At 50.3% G+C, this 18509-nt stretch overlaps 1 protein-coding gene across 4 annotated transcripts in view; it reads right to left on the bottom strand.

Annotated features, from left to right (window-relative positions):
• Nucleotides 1-18509, bottom strand: part of LOC106748357 — a 181680-nt gene that overhangs the window by 80782 nt on the left and 82389 nt on the right. For all 4 annotated transcript variants that reach the window (XM_014626789.1, XM_014626788.1, XM_014626787.1 and 1 more), the window contains exon 21: nucleotides 8515-8547. In XM_014626789.1, coding sequence (XP_014482275.1) covers nucleotides 8515-8547 — 33 coding nt within the window. The remainder of the gene's footprint in view (nucleotides 1-8514; nucleotides 8548-18509) is intronic.

Here is an 18509-nt window from a genome sequence, read left to right on the forward strand (position 1 = left end):
CTCCCGAACGAGAGGGAGAGCCGACGGAGAGTGTCGGAGAAAGAGCAGCGCGACGGTCGCTCCTGAGAACGCGTGCATAAACGTCATCGGGCGGAGGCGCGTGTGTTGGCCTCGTGCTCGCTTCGAGGGTTCCACCCCCGTCATCCCTAAAACGTCATCCCCACCCCAATCGGTGATCTTTGCTGCGCGTGCCCTTCTCTCTTCTCGAACGTAGCGCTCGCCGCGTTTCGCGAGACACCGAACGGATTAATTCGTCCTTTTTCTTACTTATTCCACGAGAGCTCTCTCTCTCTCTCTCTCTCTCTCTCTAAAGTGGAATCAGCGTGTATAATCGCGAAAAGAAAACGGTGAAATCAGTCTAGTAAGTATGGCGCATTGCGATCGGTAAAATCTCGCTGAAGGAATTCAGTTATCGTCACTACGGATTTTGCAGTGAGATCTCACTTTCACCGGCCGAAATTCGAAAGACCCAAGACCACGGGAGGACCTAAGCAAACCTGAGTGTATTCACCCGAGTCGAAATATTGATTCTACATCAAGCGTACTTGATTTGGTTCTGCGTGAAATTTTCATGCGAAGCGAACGGAAGTAACTTCCAATTTGTAGCATCAAAGGGAGCGCCGAATGGAAGACCTCTGGAGACTTGACGTAGAACTAAATAGACTTAATGTAGAATTGAAATCTCGACTCGGGCATTGCAAATCGGTGAAAGGTGCTTCACTGATACGATCGGATACACCGATAGAAATTATGGCTATTTTCGGCCTCAACTGCACCCTCTTTTGATTTTAACCGCAAATAACTGGGTTCTAAGAGAGCTTTAATAGTCGTTTGACCATTTTCTCACCGGAAATATCAATAGGACTTCGAAGAACGAAATTCAAGAAAATCATGAATTCAGTGGCACAACTATAATGGTAAGTACAGCAGTAAATGCAGCACGAATGAAAACCTAAATCTCCGTGTTTCATGACGGTCGCGTCGCCACGGCGGAATGAAACGCGCGGCAGCGCTCTGTCTTCATTTGACCGATCGCGAGACTTGGAACCCCGCGACGGCAATAAAACGGCGTATCTCCGCGGTAGCTTGTGTATCTATTTTCACGCCGCAACCTTATCCCTAAGTCGACCCTAACGCTGCGCCCGAACGGTGGAGGGGATCATCGATTAAAGCCTAATGGGATTATACCCTCGCGACGTATCGAAGCGTTTCTCCATTTTGCGTGAAGAGAAACAAACGCGCCAGACTCCGCACCGATTGCGATCTGTAATCCAAAGTTCGTATTTTTTTTTTTAATAGAATACAGATCAGGAAGCGAAGGAAAGCTGCTAATTTCACGTTTACACGATTAGAATAATTTTCAGTGTCAATCAGCGCTTTTACCTCCGCAACCTTCCGAGGTGTCAAATCGCTCGTTTCAGCCGTGATTTTTGCAGACAATATTGACACTTTTCACACAAAAATTGATCTTCCTGTCAGTAAGCGGGGAATTGGAAATTTCAAGTCACGAATAAACAAAAATAAGAGGGGGTGAAGGGGGAGGGTGGGATAACGAAGGAGATTTTCAGCGCGGCAGAGGTCAAGAACGGGTCCGAAGGCGGCGGGAAAGATACGCTTCCGAGTTTTGCTTATCGATTCAAATCGCGTTCCCCGCGTATGAATGAACGAACGAGTGGGCGAGTCGAGCCACCGGTTGAATGGGAGGAGAGCCCCACGGGTGACCACAAAGTACACGCGTGCGTACCGACGTATCGTTCTGACTTCCCTCTCGCGCGCTCTCTCTCTCTCTCTCTCTCTCTTTCTCTCTTTTTCCCTCTCCCTCGAGCGCGTGTTCGTCCGCTCTTCGTCTTCTCTCTCGTCGCTCGATACGAGAAGCACGCACGAGTCTCGATGCCGAGACGCGATGACGTAAGTAAGTCGAAAAGCTACACCGGTATTCACGGGGCTGATATAAAGAGATACTTGCGGTTTAACGTGCCTCCGTGGACTCTCGCGCTGTAGATCGCATCGCTGCGACGCGTCGCGGAGCAAACTGCCTTTCGGGGCCGATTAACACTGACGGTAACATGTTAGGCCTGCGAGGCCTACACACGTTTCGCTTATCCCCTCCTCTCCCACGTTTTGTGCAAGAATTTATTTCGGCTCTTCTGTTACTCCGAAGAAGTTTGCTTAATGCGACCACACCACGCTATTATAAGACTGATCTAATGAGACAATTGGTTTCCCGCCGGCATCCAGTCTAGAAAAATAATTAAAAAAGAAAGAGTGGCGGATAAACTTAATAAGTGCGAGTTATTCGAAGAAATGCATAAAGTCACGTTTTTATCGTCTTTTTCGTGATGCAGGTCTGAAGGACCTGTGGGTGTTATTTTAGAGTCAGGATCACGGGTGTTAACACCTTTCAGGGTTAACACTGTAGCAGCAAGAAAAAGTAGAGTGGTAAGACGTGAACAGAATGGTGGGGTTGTGAATAACTCAAATATATGAATATGCATTGTTTGATTGAAACGAGAAAATGACACGCGATCATTTGGAATAATAAGCGAGAACATATTTTTCCAAAATAATATCGTAATATAATAAATATATGAACCGTCTTGCCGGAATTATGAATGACCCCCCACCTTTCCTTGCGAGGATTAAGACTGGATTCGGACTGCACGTCTAGACGATGACAAGTGAACGTCCGTCAATCCTCCATCAAAATATTCTCCGATGCCTTCGTACCGGAGTGTTTACAGTGTCTGTCACCACCATGCTTGGCATTAAGCATCGAAAACCTGTCTTGACTGCCCTGACGACCATCTAGATCAGATACTGTGAATTCAGCCGAATCCGCGTCACAGTCGGCCCGATTGATAAGCCAGAATTGATTAATCAATTAACTCCCCCGACATAGACTTTTACTTCCCGACTCAAGTTTTATCATACCGATAAACGCGCGACGAAGACAAGCCTCGTAACTTTGACGATTTAACAGCCGAATGAAAAGGAGAGACGGGAGAAAACGTAGGCTTTACAACGCGAGAGCGCATTCCGCCCGTCCGGAAGGGGTTGAACGCGCGAATTATGCGCGAGGCCGTGTTTTTCTTCTATTATTTCCCCGACGTGCAATCCTCACTGTCTCGGTTCTCCCGTTCTCGTTTTCCAATCTCGCGCTCGACGGACGCGCACCAGTGATGTAATTCGATGTATCTGGCGCGTAGCTGGGTATGCGGCGCGACTAACTCGGAGCGTTTTGTACCGCTAGCGCTAAAAATGCGTGGCGAATCGGCGGGAAGGATCGTACCTGACTAGGCAACTTCGAGGCAGATCCGTTTTCTACGATCTTAATAGGTATCGGATCCGCTCAAAGCGTTCCCGCCGGCGCGCGGCCACGCTAGACGTCGCCCCGTCGCGTCCGCCCGCCGGCAAATCCGCCGTGTTGTTTTTCACGCGTTAGCTTAGTCGCGGCATTAGAATCCACGGACGATCGCGCATCGCTTGTTTTTCGGCCACTCTGTCATCCTTCCCCCCTACCCCCCGTCCCGTAACTCCAAAGTTCGCTCGCTCGCTCGCTCGCGCGCACGCTTGGCGCTATTAAACGACGGTTGATTTTTGCCGGGCTATCTGCCGCATTGTGCACAATTATACACGCTTTTTCTCAGCTTAAGTCAGTGTAAAATGCGGTTTTCCGAAAATGGCAGTGGAACGAAGACTGGTCTTCCACGGGGCGGCGGCGAACGGTGCCCGGTGGACGAGATAGCGTCGTTTAATTCGGCATAAAACATCACAGCTCCTCTCCTCTTTACACCGAGAACGCGCCCGCCCCGTTCGCCTACTTCATCCTTCTTTCCGCATCGGCGTCCTTCTTCTCGTCCCGCGATCGATCGATTTCGCGACGGGCAAAAGCCCGCTTTGTCCGCGCGCGCCTCATCATTTCGGCCACGTGTCCTCCCTCGATCCTTCCGACTCGCTGTGTTTTCTCCTCTTTCCCAGCGAGGAAACGACACGACCCTCCGTCCTCTCCCGCTCTCGGGACACGAAGGAAAATTCGGCGAGAGCATATACTCTTTCCCGAAAACGGGAGAATCGCGAGAGTTCTCCCCGTGTCTCGTCGACGGCCTTAAGACGGTTCTTATCGGGCCTCGATTCATATCTCCGGAGAAGAGAGAGCGAGAGAGAGAGGGAAAGAAAGAAAGAGAGACGGAGATAAGAAACGATCTTGCGTAAAGTGGTCGACGTGGTGCAGCTGTGGCGGCAAGGCTGAGCCTCGGCCGGTCGAGTTACTGCTTAAGGCGACGAGGCAAAATGTGACTCGTTGCTTTTTGCACCTCGGTTTTAATAGTAGCGTGCGTATGACAACTATCCAAGTAAGCGGAATGACGACGTCGTCGTCCCTCGAATCCGGGTTTAATGGGTTTCTATCGTATCGGTGATGCGATACGGTTAGAGGTGTTGCTGCGCCTCGGAGAAGGCCGCGAGGAGTCAGCCGGTGACTGAGGTGTCCTCCTCCCCGTCCGCCTCGACGTTACCTCGATCGGCTGGAAAACCGATCGGCGTGTCGTCGACGAGGACGATACTTGAAATCCGCTCATCCGTAACACGAGGACAACGAGCCGCCTCACAGCGTATCCTCGAGTACCGTCGCAACGGTGAGAGGAGACGTTCGCGTTACCGGAGCCGAGTCTCGATGAGGGACGCTTCGACGTTGAGGCGATTTAAATTTGGGTGCAAGAATGGTGCGACAATCCCGGTGCGGCAATCTGGGCGCCCGGGAACGTCCCAGTCGACGAGATCGAATAGCGAGGGGGCTAAGCGAGCAAAGGGATAGCGGGCGACGGTGGAGAGAGGAAGAGAGCAAAGGGGTAGGAGGGGGAGGGAGATCCAGAAGGGACCGCGAGTAGGGGGTATGGAAGGCGACCGGTCGACCGGTCCTCTGGACAGACGGACGGAAAGACAGACAGGACTGGAGACCGCTCATTACGGGCGGCGCATGCGCGAGGAATGCGGCGGCTCTGGTCTCCTCGATACAATAAATATAGGATCGGATCGGCGGCTCGAACGGGCAATGTGAGAGGAGGAGGAGGGCGAGAGTCTCTCCCGGCCGGAGAGAGAGTAAGGATAAAACCGATGAACGAACGAACCCGGCCGACAACAATGCCCGCGACCGTAGTAACGACATCCAGTTAAATCGGCAAAAAAATAGTCGCGGCCGCGAGGCCGCCTCCGTGGGGACTCCTGCTCGGCGGCGGATCCGCCGCAAACCGCGTGTCCAACCGGAGTTACACCGAGTCGCGAAGCACCAAGTGCGAATTCGACTCGAGCCCGCCGGCCGAAAATCCCCGGTCGGCTCGGCGATTTCCGGCCGACGACGATCCAGCGACCCGGCGAGTCGGAATTTCGATCCTTCATCGTCGAGTCTACTTCGTTCCTCGTTAAGTCTGAGAGTGGGAAACGAGAGTAACTTATAGTTACAGTAGGAGAAGCACTAATAACGCGACAAAGGGGATTTAGACCACCCGGGGAAATTGTAAATACTACGTTAAATCTGATTTGCTCGAGTGAACATTTTATGTCTCGTTTAAGAAAACTCGATCGTTCGGCAGAATGAACGCTGTTTGAAATAATATCTTTCAACCGAATAAAGTATCGTTCGATCACAATAAATATGTAAAACGAGACAAATAATTTCCCCATAAGAAGATTGTCCTTCGTATCAAACAAATTTTTTTTATCTAAGAGAAAGGTACGTATTAAAAAGTCTAACAATCGTCTTTATTAATCGGAACCTTAATTCCTTCGGTGCACGTCGATGATGATGTTTGCTCGGAAATTAGCTATAAAATTGATGAAATTTCAAGAAATCTTTCCCAGTGCGGAGATAACTTCCCATCTATAGCATCGAAGAAGCACTAATAACGTTCCATTGATGCTGCAGAAGGGAATTCGGACCTCCGGGAGGAGGAAGATTTTTAATTCTGCGTTGAGACTTCGAGTGGAGAAAACGGAAGTAACTTTTCACCCGTAATATCAAAGGGAGCACAATCAACATTTTCTGAAGACTTAAAGTGGAACTGAGTAGACTTAACCCTTTCGCTTCGGATGTCCAGTCCGCCGAAGTACTGTCTCTGTACGGGCGCGCGCGCCGCGAATACGCACAATATGCGTTGTTGCTTTATATACGTTTTCCTAGGTCTTAAGTAACAATTTTGCTAAATAAAACAATCTTTGTTACTATATAATGATTATTATTTACATTTTTGGTATGAAAATATTTACAACTTAAAAGTTACTAGTAAGATTTAAATTTTAATTAATTATTGTCCGCAAACAAGTTAATATATTAATATAAAGTGATTAGTAGTATAAGTTAGTATGATAAATTCTGAAGCACGGATCTACGCATAAACCAACATCACACTCTTTACACTCGTATCGTGAGTCGGATCTTTTGTCATTCTTACTGCAGACGACACATCGCGCGGCCGCCGCTTATAAGCGGCGCTCGTACCCACAGGACATACTGTGCGCGCCGCTTATAAGCGGCGCTCGAAGCGAAAGGGTTAATGTTGGACTGAAATTTCGACACGGGAGTTCGTTCTCGCGCTATTCACCGCACTCGGCCGGCCTGCGGAGCGTCGGGACGGGGTCAAGAGTCACTGTCGATCGGTATCGAAGACAGATATCGAGATCCCGACAGGTCCGGCCGGCTGATCTGCAGGGAAGCGGCGATCATGAATAATGTAATTAACAATTCTCTCGTGGAGGGAGGGAAGACCGGAGGGGGGGGGGGCTATTAACAGGAACGAAAACAGGCATATTACGGTCTCAAAAGTGCGCGACGCGCTCCTCGGAGGAGGACGGAGTACCCGGTTGAAAATTGTAGGGAACCTGGCGAGGTGGTTGTACCCGCGATATAAATGCTGATCAATCAAGGCGAACGGAGCATTTAATCGATACTTCAATAATTATCGAAGCCGCTTCGGACGAGTTTCGAGCGGATAACCCTTGTGCGCATTTCTCTCTCTCTCTCTCTCTCTCTCTCATTTCAAAGCGCTTCTTTTCCCGTTGATGAATCACCCCCTACTTAAACGATCCCTTTAAACATGATTTGCGCCCGTATAAAATGCGAAAACGGCTGCTTCTCGGATCGTTTGGAGCGCCGCTTAATAATAATTCCCTCGGGAATATTTATCGATTATTTGCGCGTTCGCCGAACGAATACATTTTCCGCGCGGAAGAGCTGCTTTCGCGAGGAAACCGTCATTAACGATGCGTGACGCGACCTGGAGAGATGTCCCATTAATTCCAAACGTATCCAAATAACGCGACGCGGTGTTCCTCAACGGGGACGATTATGAGTGGCGTCTTGTAAATCCGCCGACGACAGAGAAGGATGCAGGAGCGCGTGCTCGCGCGCGTGCGCGGATAGGAGCGGAGCCGATAATGTCGCGCGTATTATTAATCGCGTTCTGTTGTTTGCAATTAGCGTGAAATCGCTTATAGTTAATTACAGCGCGATACGCACACACAGACGCGCACACGCATACACACGAGTAGCGCGCGGTTCGGCCCGCGCGCGCTGCAGCGTCATTAATTATACTTTCCTTCGCGCACCGTGATTATGCATAATAGTTCGTTCTCGTGTATCGTTTTCGAATAAATCACACGGACCACCGTAAACACCGTCCGGTTCGCTCCGACGTCGCCCCGGTTTTGCTTTAATTACGTTACACCGCGCGTTTCTATCAATTACGCACCACCGGTGCGCGCGGACGCGATCATTCGGAAAACAAATCGTTCCCTCTCCTTCTTTCCCTTTCTGCGGGGGAGGAGGAGAGGGGTGGGGCAGTCGCGTTGTTCCTTTTTTCCCTCTCTTCAAGAAAGACGCAGAAAGTTTGCTGTTTGGGGAACACGTTTGGCAAGTAGCAAAACGTAGCTTTCGCGAGTCGTCCTTTTCGTGAGTCCGGCGTACGCACGTGCACACGCATACGGTGCACACACATACGCACACACATGCACGCGTACACGTACGGTGGTCCGTGAAACGGCTTCGTGCCGGCTCTGTTCGTTCGTCACTCGAGAGAGTTGATTTATATCCGTGGGTAAGAACCTCGTGCCAGACCCCCGATGCCTCGCTCGTTGCTTCTGCGTGCGCGCCGCAGCGCGCGCGCGCGCGCTCACTTTGAACAATGGAATTGCGTCGCGACGTCGATCTCTCTGTATCAATCACCTCGCCTCGCCTCAGCGAGAGATCTCTTATATCCTTAGCCGTTGCCTCGCGAGAGAGAGAGAGAGAGAGAGAGAACCCGGCGCTCCTTTTCGTAGTGTCGCTTTTTATTATTAGCCCGGATCGCTCTCGTCCGCGCGCTTCATGCGTCTGTCCGTCCGTCCATCGTTTTACCGTCGGCGAGTTTACAGCGTTAGAGTACACCTCCGCAAACTTCCCGCTTCGCACGCGATTTACGTAAGTGCGTATAAGTAAGATCGGTACGAGTATGTGTGTGTGTGTGTGTGTGTGTGGTTTCTTACCTGTCTGTCCAGCAGAGCGCGTCGTCTCGATACCTGCAAGCAGAAAATATATTTTTATTGTTTTACTTATTTTAAGACGACGGTTTATGAATTATGGAGACTTCAGGAAGGGGATTCACTGGAGAAAAAGAATTAGCTCCCACGGCTAAAAACCAGCTTCCGCGGGTAAAAATTAGCTGTTCACACGATACTGAAGTTCAGCCGATTCGGCAAATTTTGTTCGGCATCGTACTTAATTTCTAACTACCACAGTTAAAAACTAAGTTTGGGAACTAAATTTCATGTTTTAGTTATTATGTGGACAGCTTTAACTACATTTTTTTTTTATATTGTTATAAGTCTGCGAACGAAAATTTCTTGGGATCTAAGTGGGGTCCGATTTCCCAAAATAATGATGGACCCTGCACAGAGAGGAAGATTTCTTTAGATTCAGTATTTCTACTTATTTCACTAAAATTTATCTCACATAAACAACATATACAAAATATTATTTGTTTGAGCAAACATTTTACTGCCTCACTCAAGAAAATTCTATTATTTAACCGAAATAACGTAATTACTTGAAATAATATCTTTTAACGAAATAAAATGCTATCTGGTTACAATAAATACGTAAAACGAGACGAACAATTTCTTTGTAAGAAAATTACCCTTCGCTTCAAACAAATTTCTTACTTTAAGACAAAGATACACATTCGTTGAAGAGTCTAACAATCGTACTTATTGATCGGAACGTTAGTTTCTTCGGAGTGTGCCGATGGTGAAATCTATTTGGACGCGACAGAATTTCTTAAGTTTGAAGGAATCTTTTTCTCAGTGCGTTTGGAAGACTTAACGTGGAACTGAAATTTGGACCCCGGAAGACAAAATTCCTTTTGCAGCATTAAAGAAGCACTTATCGCGCTCCTTCGGTGCCACAAGCGGGAAACCCGTTTTCTCCGCTCAGAGACTCAACGTAGAATTTAAAATCTCGACCCAGGCGATCACTTCGAATAACCACGACGTCGTTCTCCGGCGAGTTCGACCGAGTCGAGGCCGATACTTGTATAGGTATTCCTAATTCGTCGCGGTGCGCGATCGGCGCGCACTGCCCCCGTGGCGGCGCCACCCCAAAGTCCAAATCCCGTGTCGCAGCTTACAGGAAAAAGCTTTTATATACGAGAGCAGAGGCTGGAGGAGAGTAAGATCGCCGTCGTAAATTGCGCGCGAACCTAATCTCGCGGTTGAATGGTATAGCCGTAGTACGCGCGCGCACGCGTCCCTCCCCTTCGTTTCCATCCCCACGAACCGTAAATCCGCCGAAAAGAGCGAATTTATAAACGACAGACAAGACGGAGAGCGGCGGATTATTTCCATCATGATCGGCCGTCCTCCGATCACATCCGCCACATCGGAAGTGTCCATCACGAGCGATGAGCGACAGAAGACGTTGGAAGATCGCGGGAGGGGGAGAGGGAGGGGGGAAGGGAAGCTACCGACATCCGAAGACGCGAAATTCGCGGGGAGGAGCGGGGGCGGCATCCCGGTGCCGTGGGATGAATCAGAAGACGCGAGAAAGCGGGGCCTGTCAGCGCGACATGATTTAAAGCCAAATATTACGACAGAACGCGCATTCCTTCCGACCGTCCCCGGGCCGGGCAAGACGAGGGTGAGCGACACGAGGGATGAGCTCGTAAGTCGTGCAGATATGTTGGCCGCACGGTTTATTACCGGGACGGCGGAATGGCCGGCGGGAGGGGGGAGGGGATGGAGGAACATTGATTTAATGCGGGAGTAATTGGGCGGCCGGACGTCTCTATGAGCGCGCCACCTTCCACCGCTAATGCGTTCCCGCCCTTCTAACCTTTTGGCTAACCACCGTGCGAGCGAGCGAGCGAGTCTACCGCCTCTCTCTCTCTCTCTTTCTCTCTCTGTGCCACCCTCGGCGCTCCTTCTTCCACCCGCGCGCGCGCTACGTGAGAAAGGCCGAACGCTTTATTACTGCTTTTATTGCCCGACGAGTTTTAGCCGCGCGTACCGCGCGCGGCTTGTGGATCGGCTTATGGCGCTTATTAAACTTTGATGTCACCAAATCGCTCCTTCACTTTCCCCCCTTCCTCCGCCCGCGCGCTCTCGCGATGGCACGCGGATACCGAAGGGGCGCGCGCGCGTCTCCGATGCGCGGAACGCGACGATTTTATTTTATTGCGGTTGAAATTTCGTAAACCGCGCCCCGGGTCGGAATTTCAGTCCTAGTTTGAGTTCTAATTTCGTTCTATCGAGCGGGGTCTACGGTGGAAAATGTCAGCCTCAAGCCGTATTAATTTTTAATTCGCCGGTGACATCGCGGGGGGATTACGATAGTATCCACGGTCGTCCTTGGCTCGGTCTTATAATTGCCCGCTGCATTACTTAAGCACACATCGGAAAGCGCGTTGAGACATTCACCGAGCTCCTAATTGTAAGTTAACGGTCATTACAGTCGATCCCGCTTATCCTCGTCACCGCGTGCAGAAAATTAAAGGGTACATCTCTCTCTCTCTCTCTCTCTCTCTCTCTCTCTCTCGCTTTCTCGAGATTTGCGTAGCCGATGAAGCCCTTCCAGGTGTTTGGATTTTCATCAGCTCTCGAACGCACGCTCTCTAAACGTCCGTTCGCACGCGGAACGCAAGCGGCGGTACCGGCAGCGACGGAATCTCGGAATTGTTTTCGTTCGCCGAAAGAGTAAGAAATCGGTCGCTAATCGCCCGGACGGGCAATTTTCAGCGGTTCCGATACCCAAATCCGCAGCTGGCGTCGCTTACCTCGTAAATCCGTCGAACTGTAAAACAAGCGAAACCCCCGAGGAGAATCACCGTCCCCCTCCCCCGGATCGTGCAGTAATCTAACATCCCGGCGGAGCGGAAATACACGGCGCGTGTCACAGTGTCGACTTTCCCGCCGCTTCTCGGCTCCCTTTTCTCGTGCGTTATTAGAAAAGAAATTTTCGCGGCCTTCCTCCCGCGTATTTCGCGGCACGAACGAGTTCGAAAGATTCCGTGAGCTCGGCGGAAAGAGAGAGAGAGAGAGGGAGATCTTGTCCTCCCGCGCCATGTGTCGCTAAGGTCGCCGAGAAGCGAGAGCGGGGAAAAGCTGGCGGAGCTTCCGCGTGCGCTCTCGCAACGAGGGACCGCAAACGTGCTCTACAAGTAGTCATAATACGTGGACCGGGGGCAGACTCACACACATGGTGCGATCACGTCGAACGGCGCTCCCTTCGCCGTCCCTCCCCCCCCCCCCCCCCNAAAGTTAAACTTTGGATACACCGGCTGCGCGAAATGTCTGTCCCGGGCGACGCGCCGCTTTCTGATCGCGCGAGCGGAAGAACGCCGCTTCTCGCCCGGGCAAAGAATGCCCCCTCAGTGTCCGACGACGATGTCTCGGCCGAGCGTAACCAGGGTGCCGCCTGACTCGCGAATCTCGAGTCTCCCTTTCGTATTAAATAAAAACACTCACGCGCAGTAGGATTTCTCCTTGAAATTTCATCGACTCGATCGCATCCGAACAAATCGTCTCGTCATGGCGACGGAAGAATTAATTAATCTCGGTTAAGCACGATCGTTAGACGAATGTGTATCTTCGGCTCAGATAAAACATTTTTATTTGAAACGAAAGGTAATTTTCTCACCGAGAAATTATTCGTTTCATTTTACGTTTGATTTTCTTACAGGGATTCGTTTTATATCGTTTGTAACCGCGCAGGCGGAACGCATAATTTGGTCTGCGTATAATTCGGAGCCTCTGGAGTCTAGATTTTAGTTCTACGTTGAGTCTCAGAGCGGGGAAAACGAGCGATAACTTGCAGTGAAGCGATTTCAGCACGATTCGCTGTTTAGAACGAGGTAACATATTCCTGTATTTATTAATTTTGACCTTTCAACGAAATAATTTGCAGAGTGAAAGAAACTCAGGAAAATATATTCGGCGAACGGAGATCGGTATTCTCAACAGATCGTTTTCCCGTCCATACAGACTGACAGACAAATTATTTCCCTTTCTTGGATTTTGATTCAATTTACCTGACGACTATGAGCGAACCGAACCGCGTTTCGGTCGAAGGGCACCAGAATTTCCGAATGATAATAACCGAGCTTGGCTCGTAAGAAGCAGAAATTCCTTCGAACCGGAACGCACTTGGTTTGCTCACCGTCAGGTAAATACGAACCAAATTCTTTCCCGCGCGGGACACACATTTTAACGTTGACCAACGAGTGTCATCGTTTGCGTTCGTCATGTTGCGCGAGCGACTTCCTCCCGATGACACTTTAAATTCTCGTTTCGCTAAGTACCGAGCGACCGGAGGTGAGCGGCGCCGTCGTCAGGGAGCGGGCGTTGTAACAAGTGCCATTTTCGCAGGAACACACAGAATCGGACTTACAAAAGAGGAACTTTCCTCCCTTTTTCCTCTCTCTCTCTCTCTCTCTTTCTCGTCGCGGGCATCGGTTACGCGCGTTCGTTCTCCTTCGCGTCGTAAGTCACGCCTGATGGAACTTTAATTCGGATCACCGGTGAAAAGCGGGCCGAAGCGGGCAATTCGTGAAATATCGCGCGCGGCGTTAAAGCGTCGCCAAGAGCGTGCGAGTGGCGCGTTCGAATTACTCGATTAAACCATTCGCGTAAAATTCACGCGCCCGTAAAAATCCCCCGCGCTTTCCCCGAGCCTCGTGTCGAAATTCCGACGCTACTCTGCTTACCCTTAAGAATTAATCGCGCCTCTTTAGACGACCCATTGACTAACAGAAACCTACTTTGACGATACCGAGATACTTTTTAACTCCTCTCTCGAACCTTTAATCCCACAGATCGAACTTTAACGTTACCTTCGTCACCCTGTTTCAACGCTACAAAAACAGCGAAACGGAAATTCAAGGCATCTCATCGGGGTGGAAAATTAGAGGTCATATTATGCCATTAGAATTGAAATTGAACTTATTTTACTATCTTACCTTCTCCCCCCATAGAATTAAAATTTAACAATTTCGACATTTCTCGGGGGCAGAAGAAGGCGACGGGAGCCGCGAGGAGGTCCTGCGCGCGCGACGCGCACAGCCCGAGCGATCCCTCCGGATGATCTCCGTCGGAGCTCGCCGGGAGTGGAAGTTTGGCTCGCGGGGGGAGTGCGCGCTTTGCTCCTACGAGCAAATCGAGTTCCGAACCAAGGTGGTTACGTATCCTCCGGAGCTGTCGCCGGGAAAAAAGTCCGAGTCCCTCGCGGGACAGCACCCCGCCGGCGCGCGCGCGGCACGACGAGCGGAGCGGAGCGGAGCGGTCAGTGCACCGCGTCAGTCGTCTCGACTCGTTTCGGTATACCTATATGCAGGCACGACCTACGTTCCAGCAACAGCAGCAGAGTCGAGAGAGAGAGAGAGAGAGGGAGAGCCACGGGAGCATAGCTGGCGCATTATCACATACGTTAAGTTTTTCTCCCTCTATTGGCCCAGAACGCGGGTGCACGAAAAACGACTGATTAATCGAACCAACACGGGGAACATTCTTGCCCTGGGATATACAGAGGAACGGGAGAGAGAGAGAGAGAGAGAGAGAGAGAAAACCAGTGAGTGCAGGCAGCGGCGCGCGCGGTGCACCACACCCTGTACTCGCGCGCATCTGCGTCGCGCGCGGACGAGAAGAGAAGAGGACGACGACGACGAGCGGAACGGGAGAAAAAGTCCCGCCAGTACCATCGCGGGGAGTTCTCTCTCCTCCGATCCTTTTCGTCCCCTCCCTCCTCTCTCTTCCTCTCTCTTTCTCTCTCTTCGACGAAAACCGGAATGCGTTTCTTAGCGACGCGAGAATATGCTCCGAACTTACAATTAACGCGGCGCAATAGCGCGCGCGCGCGCGTACGCCCGGTAACGCCGCGCGCGCAAAAAAACCGCGCGCTCTCTCTCTCTCTCTCTCTTTCTCTCGGGCGCGCAGCGCGAGCGAACTCCGTCGGACCCGGTCGGCCGCGCGCGCTTGTAACGCGCGTTTTACGCCGCTTGTAACGCCTAATTTGGGGATACACGCCTCTCGGGCGCGCGCGCTCACTTTTTCGCCCGGCGATAATTATGAAAATATCCCGATCGTGACGCACACCGATTCCGATACGAGCTAGAATTATTCCCCGACAAGTCGGTTCGATTACCGGCGATAATCGTCGCGTCACACGGGTGGGTTACGAGCGCGTTGTGTTCCCGCACCGCCGAGATAAGCGGCATTAAGCAATATAAATACCGCGCTTAACGTTTTACGACGTAATGGCGATATTCGCAGACCGCGCAATGAAAATCGCCGACTTACGTATCGCAACGCGACAAGATTTATACCTTGTTAACGGCTCGAGCGTTTATTCGCCGGGCGCGCGGGTGGAGGAGAAGCCGAGGAGGTAAAGTTGCCACGAATCTCGCGCGGAAACTTGTAAAGATCGGCTGACGAAGAGTGAAAGGGGGCAGGGGGATGCATCACGCGTTACACAGCATCAAAATCTCCCCCTCTCTCTCTCTCTCTCTCTCTTTCTCTCTCTCTCTATCTATTTATCTATCTTTTTTTCTTTCTTTATTTCTTCTAAATATCTCTTTCTTCTCTCTTCTTTTATATTCCTATGCACTATTATGTTTTTATCTTTTTCTGAGGATTTGAGTATCTTTCCCAGAACATACAATAAATCTATCTATCTCTGTCTTGCTTATAAAAGGATTATTTTCGCATTTCTGTTTAGTCGCCTATTTTTTCTGCACCCGTTCTCGCGTACGATTATGTACGAATGTTTATTTGATAGAGAAACAATGTTACGTTGTTATTCACACCGTGACATCTGGTTGTCACTAACAACGACTTCGTGTAATCATATATTCGTTGCTTTTGATATTATTCTTTCTATTTATATCAGACAGTTATATTAAACTGTGTGCTCAAGATGATATATATATATTTCCGGGTGAAAATATACTTTACTATGCTTCCTTGCGGATCATTTCGGCGATGTGTCGGAAGGCAAGGCGGCCGTCGTCGCGCGAATAATAACGCGAAGCGTTACGCTGTCGCCGCGTCAAGAGTCGTAAAAAGCTCAACCTGTTAACTTCTGATCGATTCTCGGGGCCACGGCCGTATATTACAAGCTCCCAATATTAAATTCCGTACGTCACACACATGTAATAGAGTTTCCACTTACCCCGGCCGGCCGGCTGTGATTTCATTCCGTTCGTCGAGCTCTCTTCTTCGTGAGAAGAGAAACGCGCGAATACGCTATTCGTAAACCGAATCTCGCTCGCGCCGAGGCGCAACTTCGACGGAGATCTAGGACAACGTTCGGATTACGTAACGCGGTTGAGTATTGAAAAGTTGGCTGTAATATTCCGGCCGGCGAACGAATACCGAGACACCGTGCGAATGAGACGCATAGATTGAAAAAATGGCTTAGAAAGAAGAGGAATAAGAAGAAGCAGAAGGAGAGGAGGAGGAGAAAAGGAAGGCGCAGGACACCGTCTCGTCCGCAACGGCGAGATATCGGCGAGAGGTGTCAGCTGGGTTTAAATAAAAGCTGGTTCGCGCGCGATCGGCAAAAAGGCGTGTTCGGAAAAACACGAGATTTCAATTAAAGAGACAAGCTTAATAATGAGGCCCGCTGGATTTATTGGCTCGAAAAGCCGTGGCGCCTAAATGTCTGCATGTGTTCGCCCGGCTAGCGGCAGCACGCGCGTACTAAGCGTATGCGTGCGTGCGTGCCTACGTGCGTGCGTGCGTGCACGTGCGCGTGGCCGAGGCTCAGCCGAGAGAGCTGCCTATCGGACCTACGATACGCTCGCACAGAACCGGCTCATTTGCATCGGCTCGAAATTCGTTGCTCTTCCTCGCGAGATAATCATACGGTCTCATTTGCGAATCACCGTTTCCCGATTGTTATTCAATTACGTTCAGCGGCGACGTCGGGGTGACCAAATACGTTTTTAAGAGGTGAAATCAGTCCTCGAAAATTGGCCAGAATTGGATTTTCTGGCTATAACTTCTGGACGAAATATGATACCGTAAGTCCGTAAATGTTCAAAAAATGTACGGAATTTCGAAAGCTGATATAAAATCAAAGTTAATGTTTTTGCATAGAAAAATACGAGGTTATAAACGGGGGACGAAAATTTGACCGATTTTCGAGGGCCGGTTTCACTCTTTAAACACATTTGTTTGTCGATAAAAAAGAGATATGTATGAAATATCGTTCTCCTCCTCTACAAACCTGCCAAGTTTCATTATAATCGGAGAAAGACACCTGGCTGCCTTTCCTTGTCAGCGGAGAAATGAATTCCGCTCATTTCGCGACAGAGAGTGACGACGCTGAAAGTGTCGGAAAGTGTCGATGTCATGTTCCGGGGTAGCGGAGCACACGGTGGACATTGCGACATTTTGCGGGCGATAAGTACACGCAATAATCCGGTAAGGTGATAGAGAAAAGATCGCGATCGGGCCCGTACATTGGCCCAGAGCGGTGGAAACGTTGCGTGTAGAGGCTGCGAGAGAAAGAAGGGGAGCAACCTGTCGCGCAATTAGACGTCCGTGACGCTTCGTCTCGCGAACATAATCCGCGATAGATACTTTCAGCCGTCGCGTAAAATGATTCGCAGCACATAATTGGCGAAATTATACGTCATTTCGTCGTCATCGTCGCGGCGCGTTCACGTGGCGTTTCCATCTGGGGGCTCCACTTACTCCTCCACGGTGCATCGATTAACAAGCTTCTTATCTCGTTTGAGGATTTTTATGGCAGAAGTTATGGGCCCGAGTATCGCTGTCAGTGGAGACGAGGACGAGATCGGGGGCGAGGGAGCGAGGGGGGACGAGGAGGAAGAGGATGCGGGAGGAGGGAGGGGTGCATCGTCGGCAGACGCAGTCTTAAAGACACGATCCCCGGAGTAATCGTCTTTCGAGCCCGGGCCCGATAAAAACCGCCACGATACGAATCGGCGGCGGCGTTCGCCGGCGATTAGCTCCGGGCTACGAATCTCTCTCTCGTCCCACATTATATCATGTAATTTTTATCGAATCTCAAATATGATCTCTCTCTCTCTCTCTTTCTCTGTACCTCCGTATCGTGGAAATTATGCATAAAACTTATCATCATTTATCCCGTAGGAGAGGCTTATCGATTGCACCGGCGATGACCATTCGACGAAATCACTGGCTTCCACGGCTTTCCTTCCTCCCCCCTCCCGCCCGTCGTGCCTGCAAACGTAACTCGCGCGAGTAAATTGAAACGCGATCTGCGTCGGATTCCGGATCGCGATTTCAACGGTGTTATTACCTCGTTACGCTCATTCTCTCTCTCTCTTTTTTATTCGGAACAGTGCGACAGATGCGTATCAGCTGATTGCGAGTCTGACGATGTATTTAACAGTCGACCGAACGCTCCACTACTACTGTATTCGACGATGTTCTCTCTCGCACGGCGTGTACTACTCCCTTTCGCGAATTACACACGAGGATGATGCCGGTGCGCATCGATTCCAAAGCGCAAGAGAAGCCTACCCGCTGCGCCCGCGCGCAGCTCGTCCCGTTAGGCGCAGTGATGCTGCGCCGTATGGGAGCCTTTCTTGCAAGAACGAGTCCCTCTCCGTTCCCCGAAGGGTTGGTAATTCGCCGATTAAATTGAAAACGGCAAGGCTAATTGCGCCGCGTATCTGTATTATTCATTGGGTCCGCCGTCGGTGTTTACCTCGGTATTTCGCCGATGTGCGTCGACTACACGGAGGTACACCGGGCGAATTTCGAGGAACGAAACGAATGCGAAAAGTTCAGAGAGAGAGAGAGAGAGAGAGAGAGAGAGAGAGAGCACAGTGCGAAGTTGCAAGTAAGTTGATCGTCGGAATTGTTAAATATTTCACGTCTCTGAATTGCCGATCGGATCTTACCGGATATCAGCTTTCATCGTGATAACTCGGTAAACACTAATTAATTGTAACGTTACACCGAGAGAAAAATATAGTTATATTGAGAGGGACAACAAT

This window comes from Dinoponera quadriceps, unplaced genomic scaffold (assembly GCF_001313825.1).
Source record: "Dinoponera quadriceps isolate SergipeBrazil2010 unplaced genomic scaffold, ASM131382v1 scaffold2512, whole genome shotgun sequence".
Classification (NCBI taxonomy): Eukaryota; Metazoa; Arthropoda; class Insecta; order Hymenoptera; family Formicidae; genus Dinoponera; species Dinoponera quadriceps.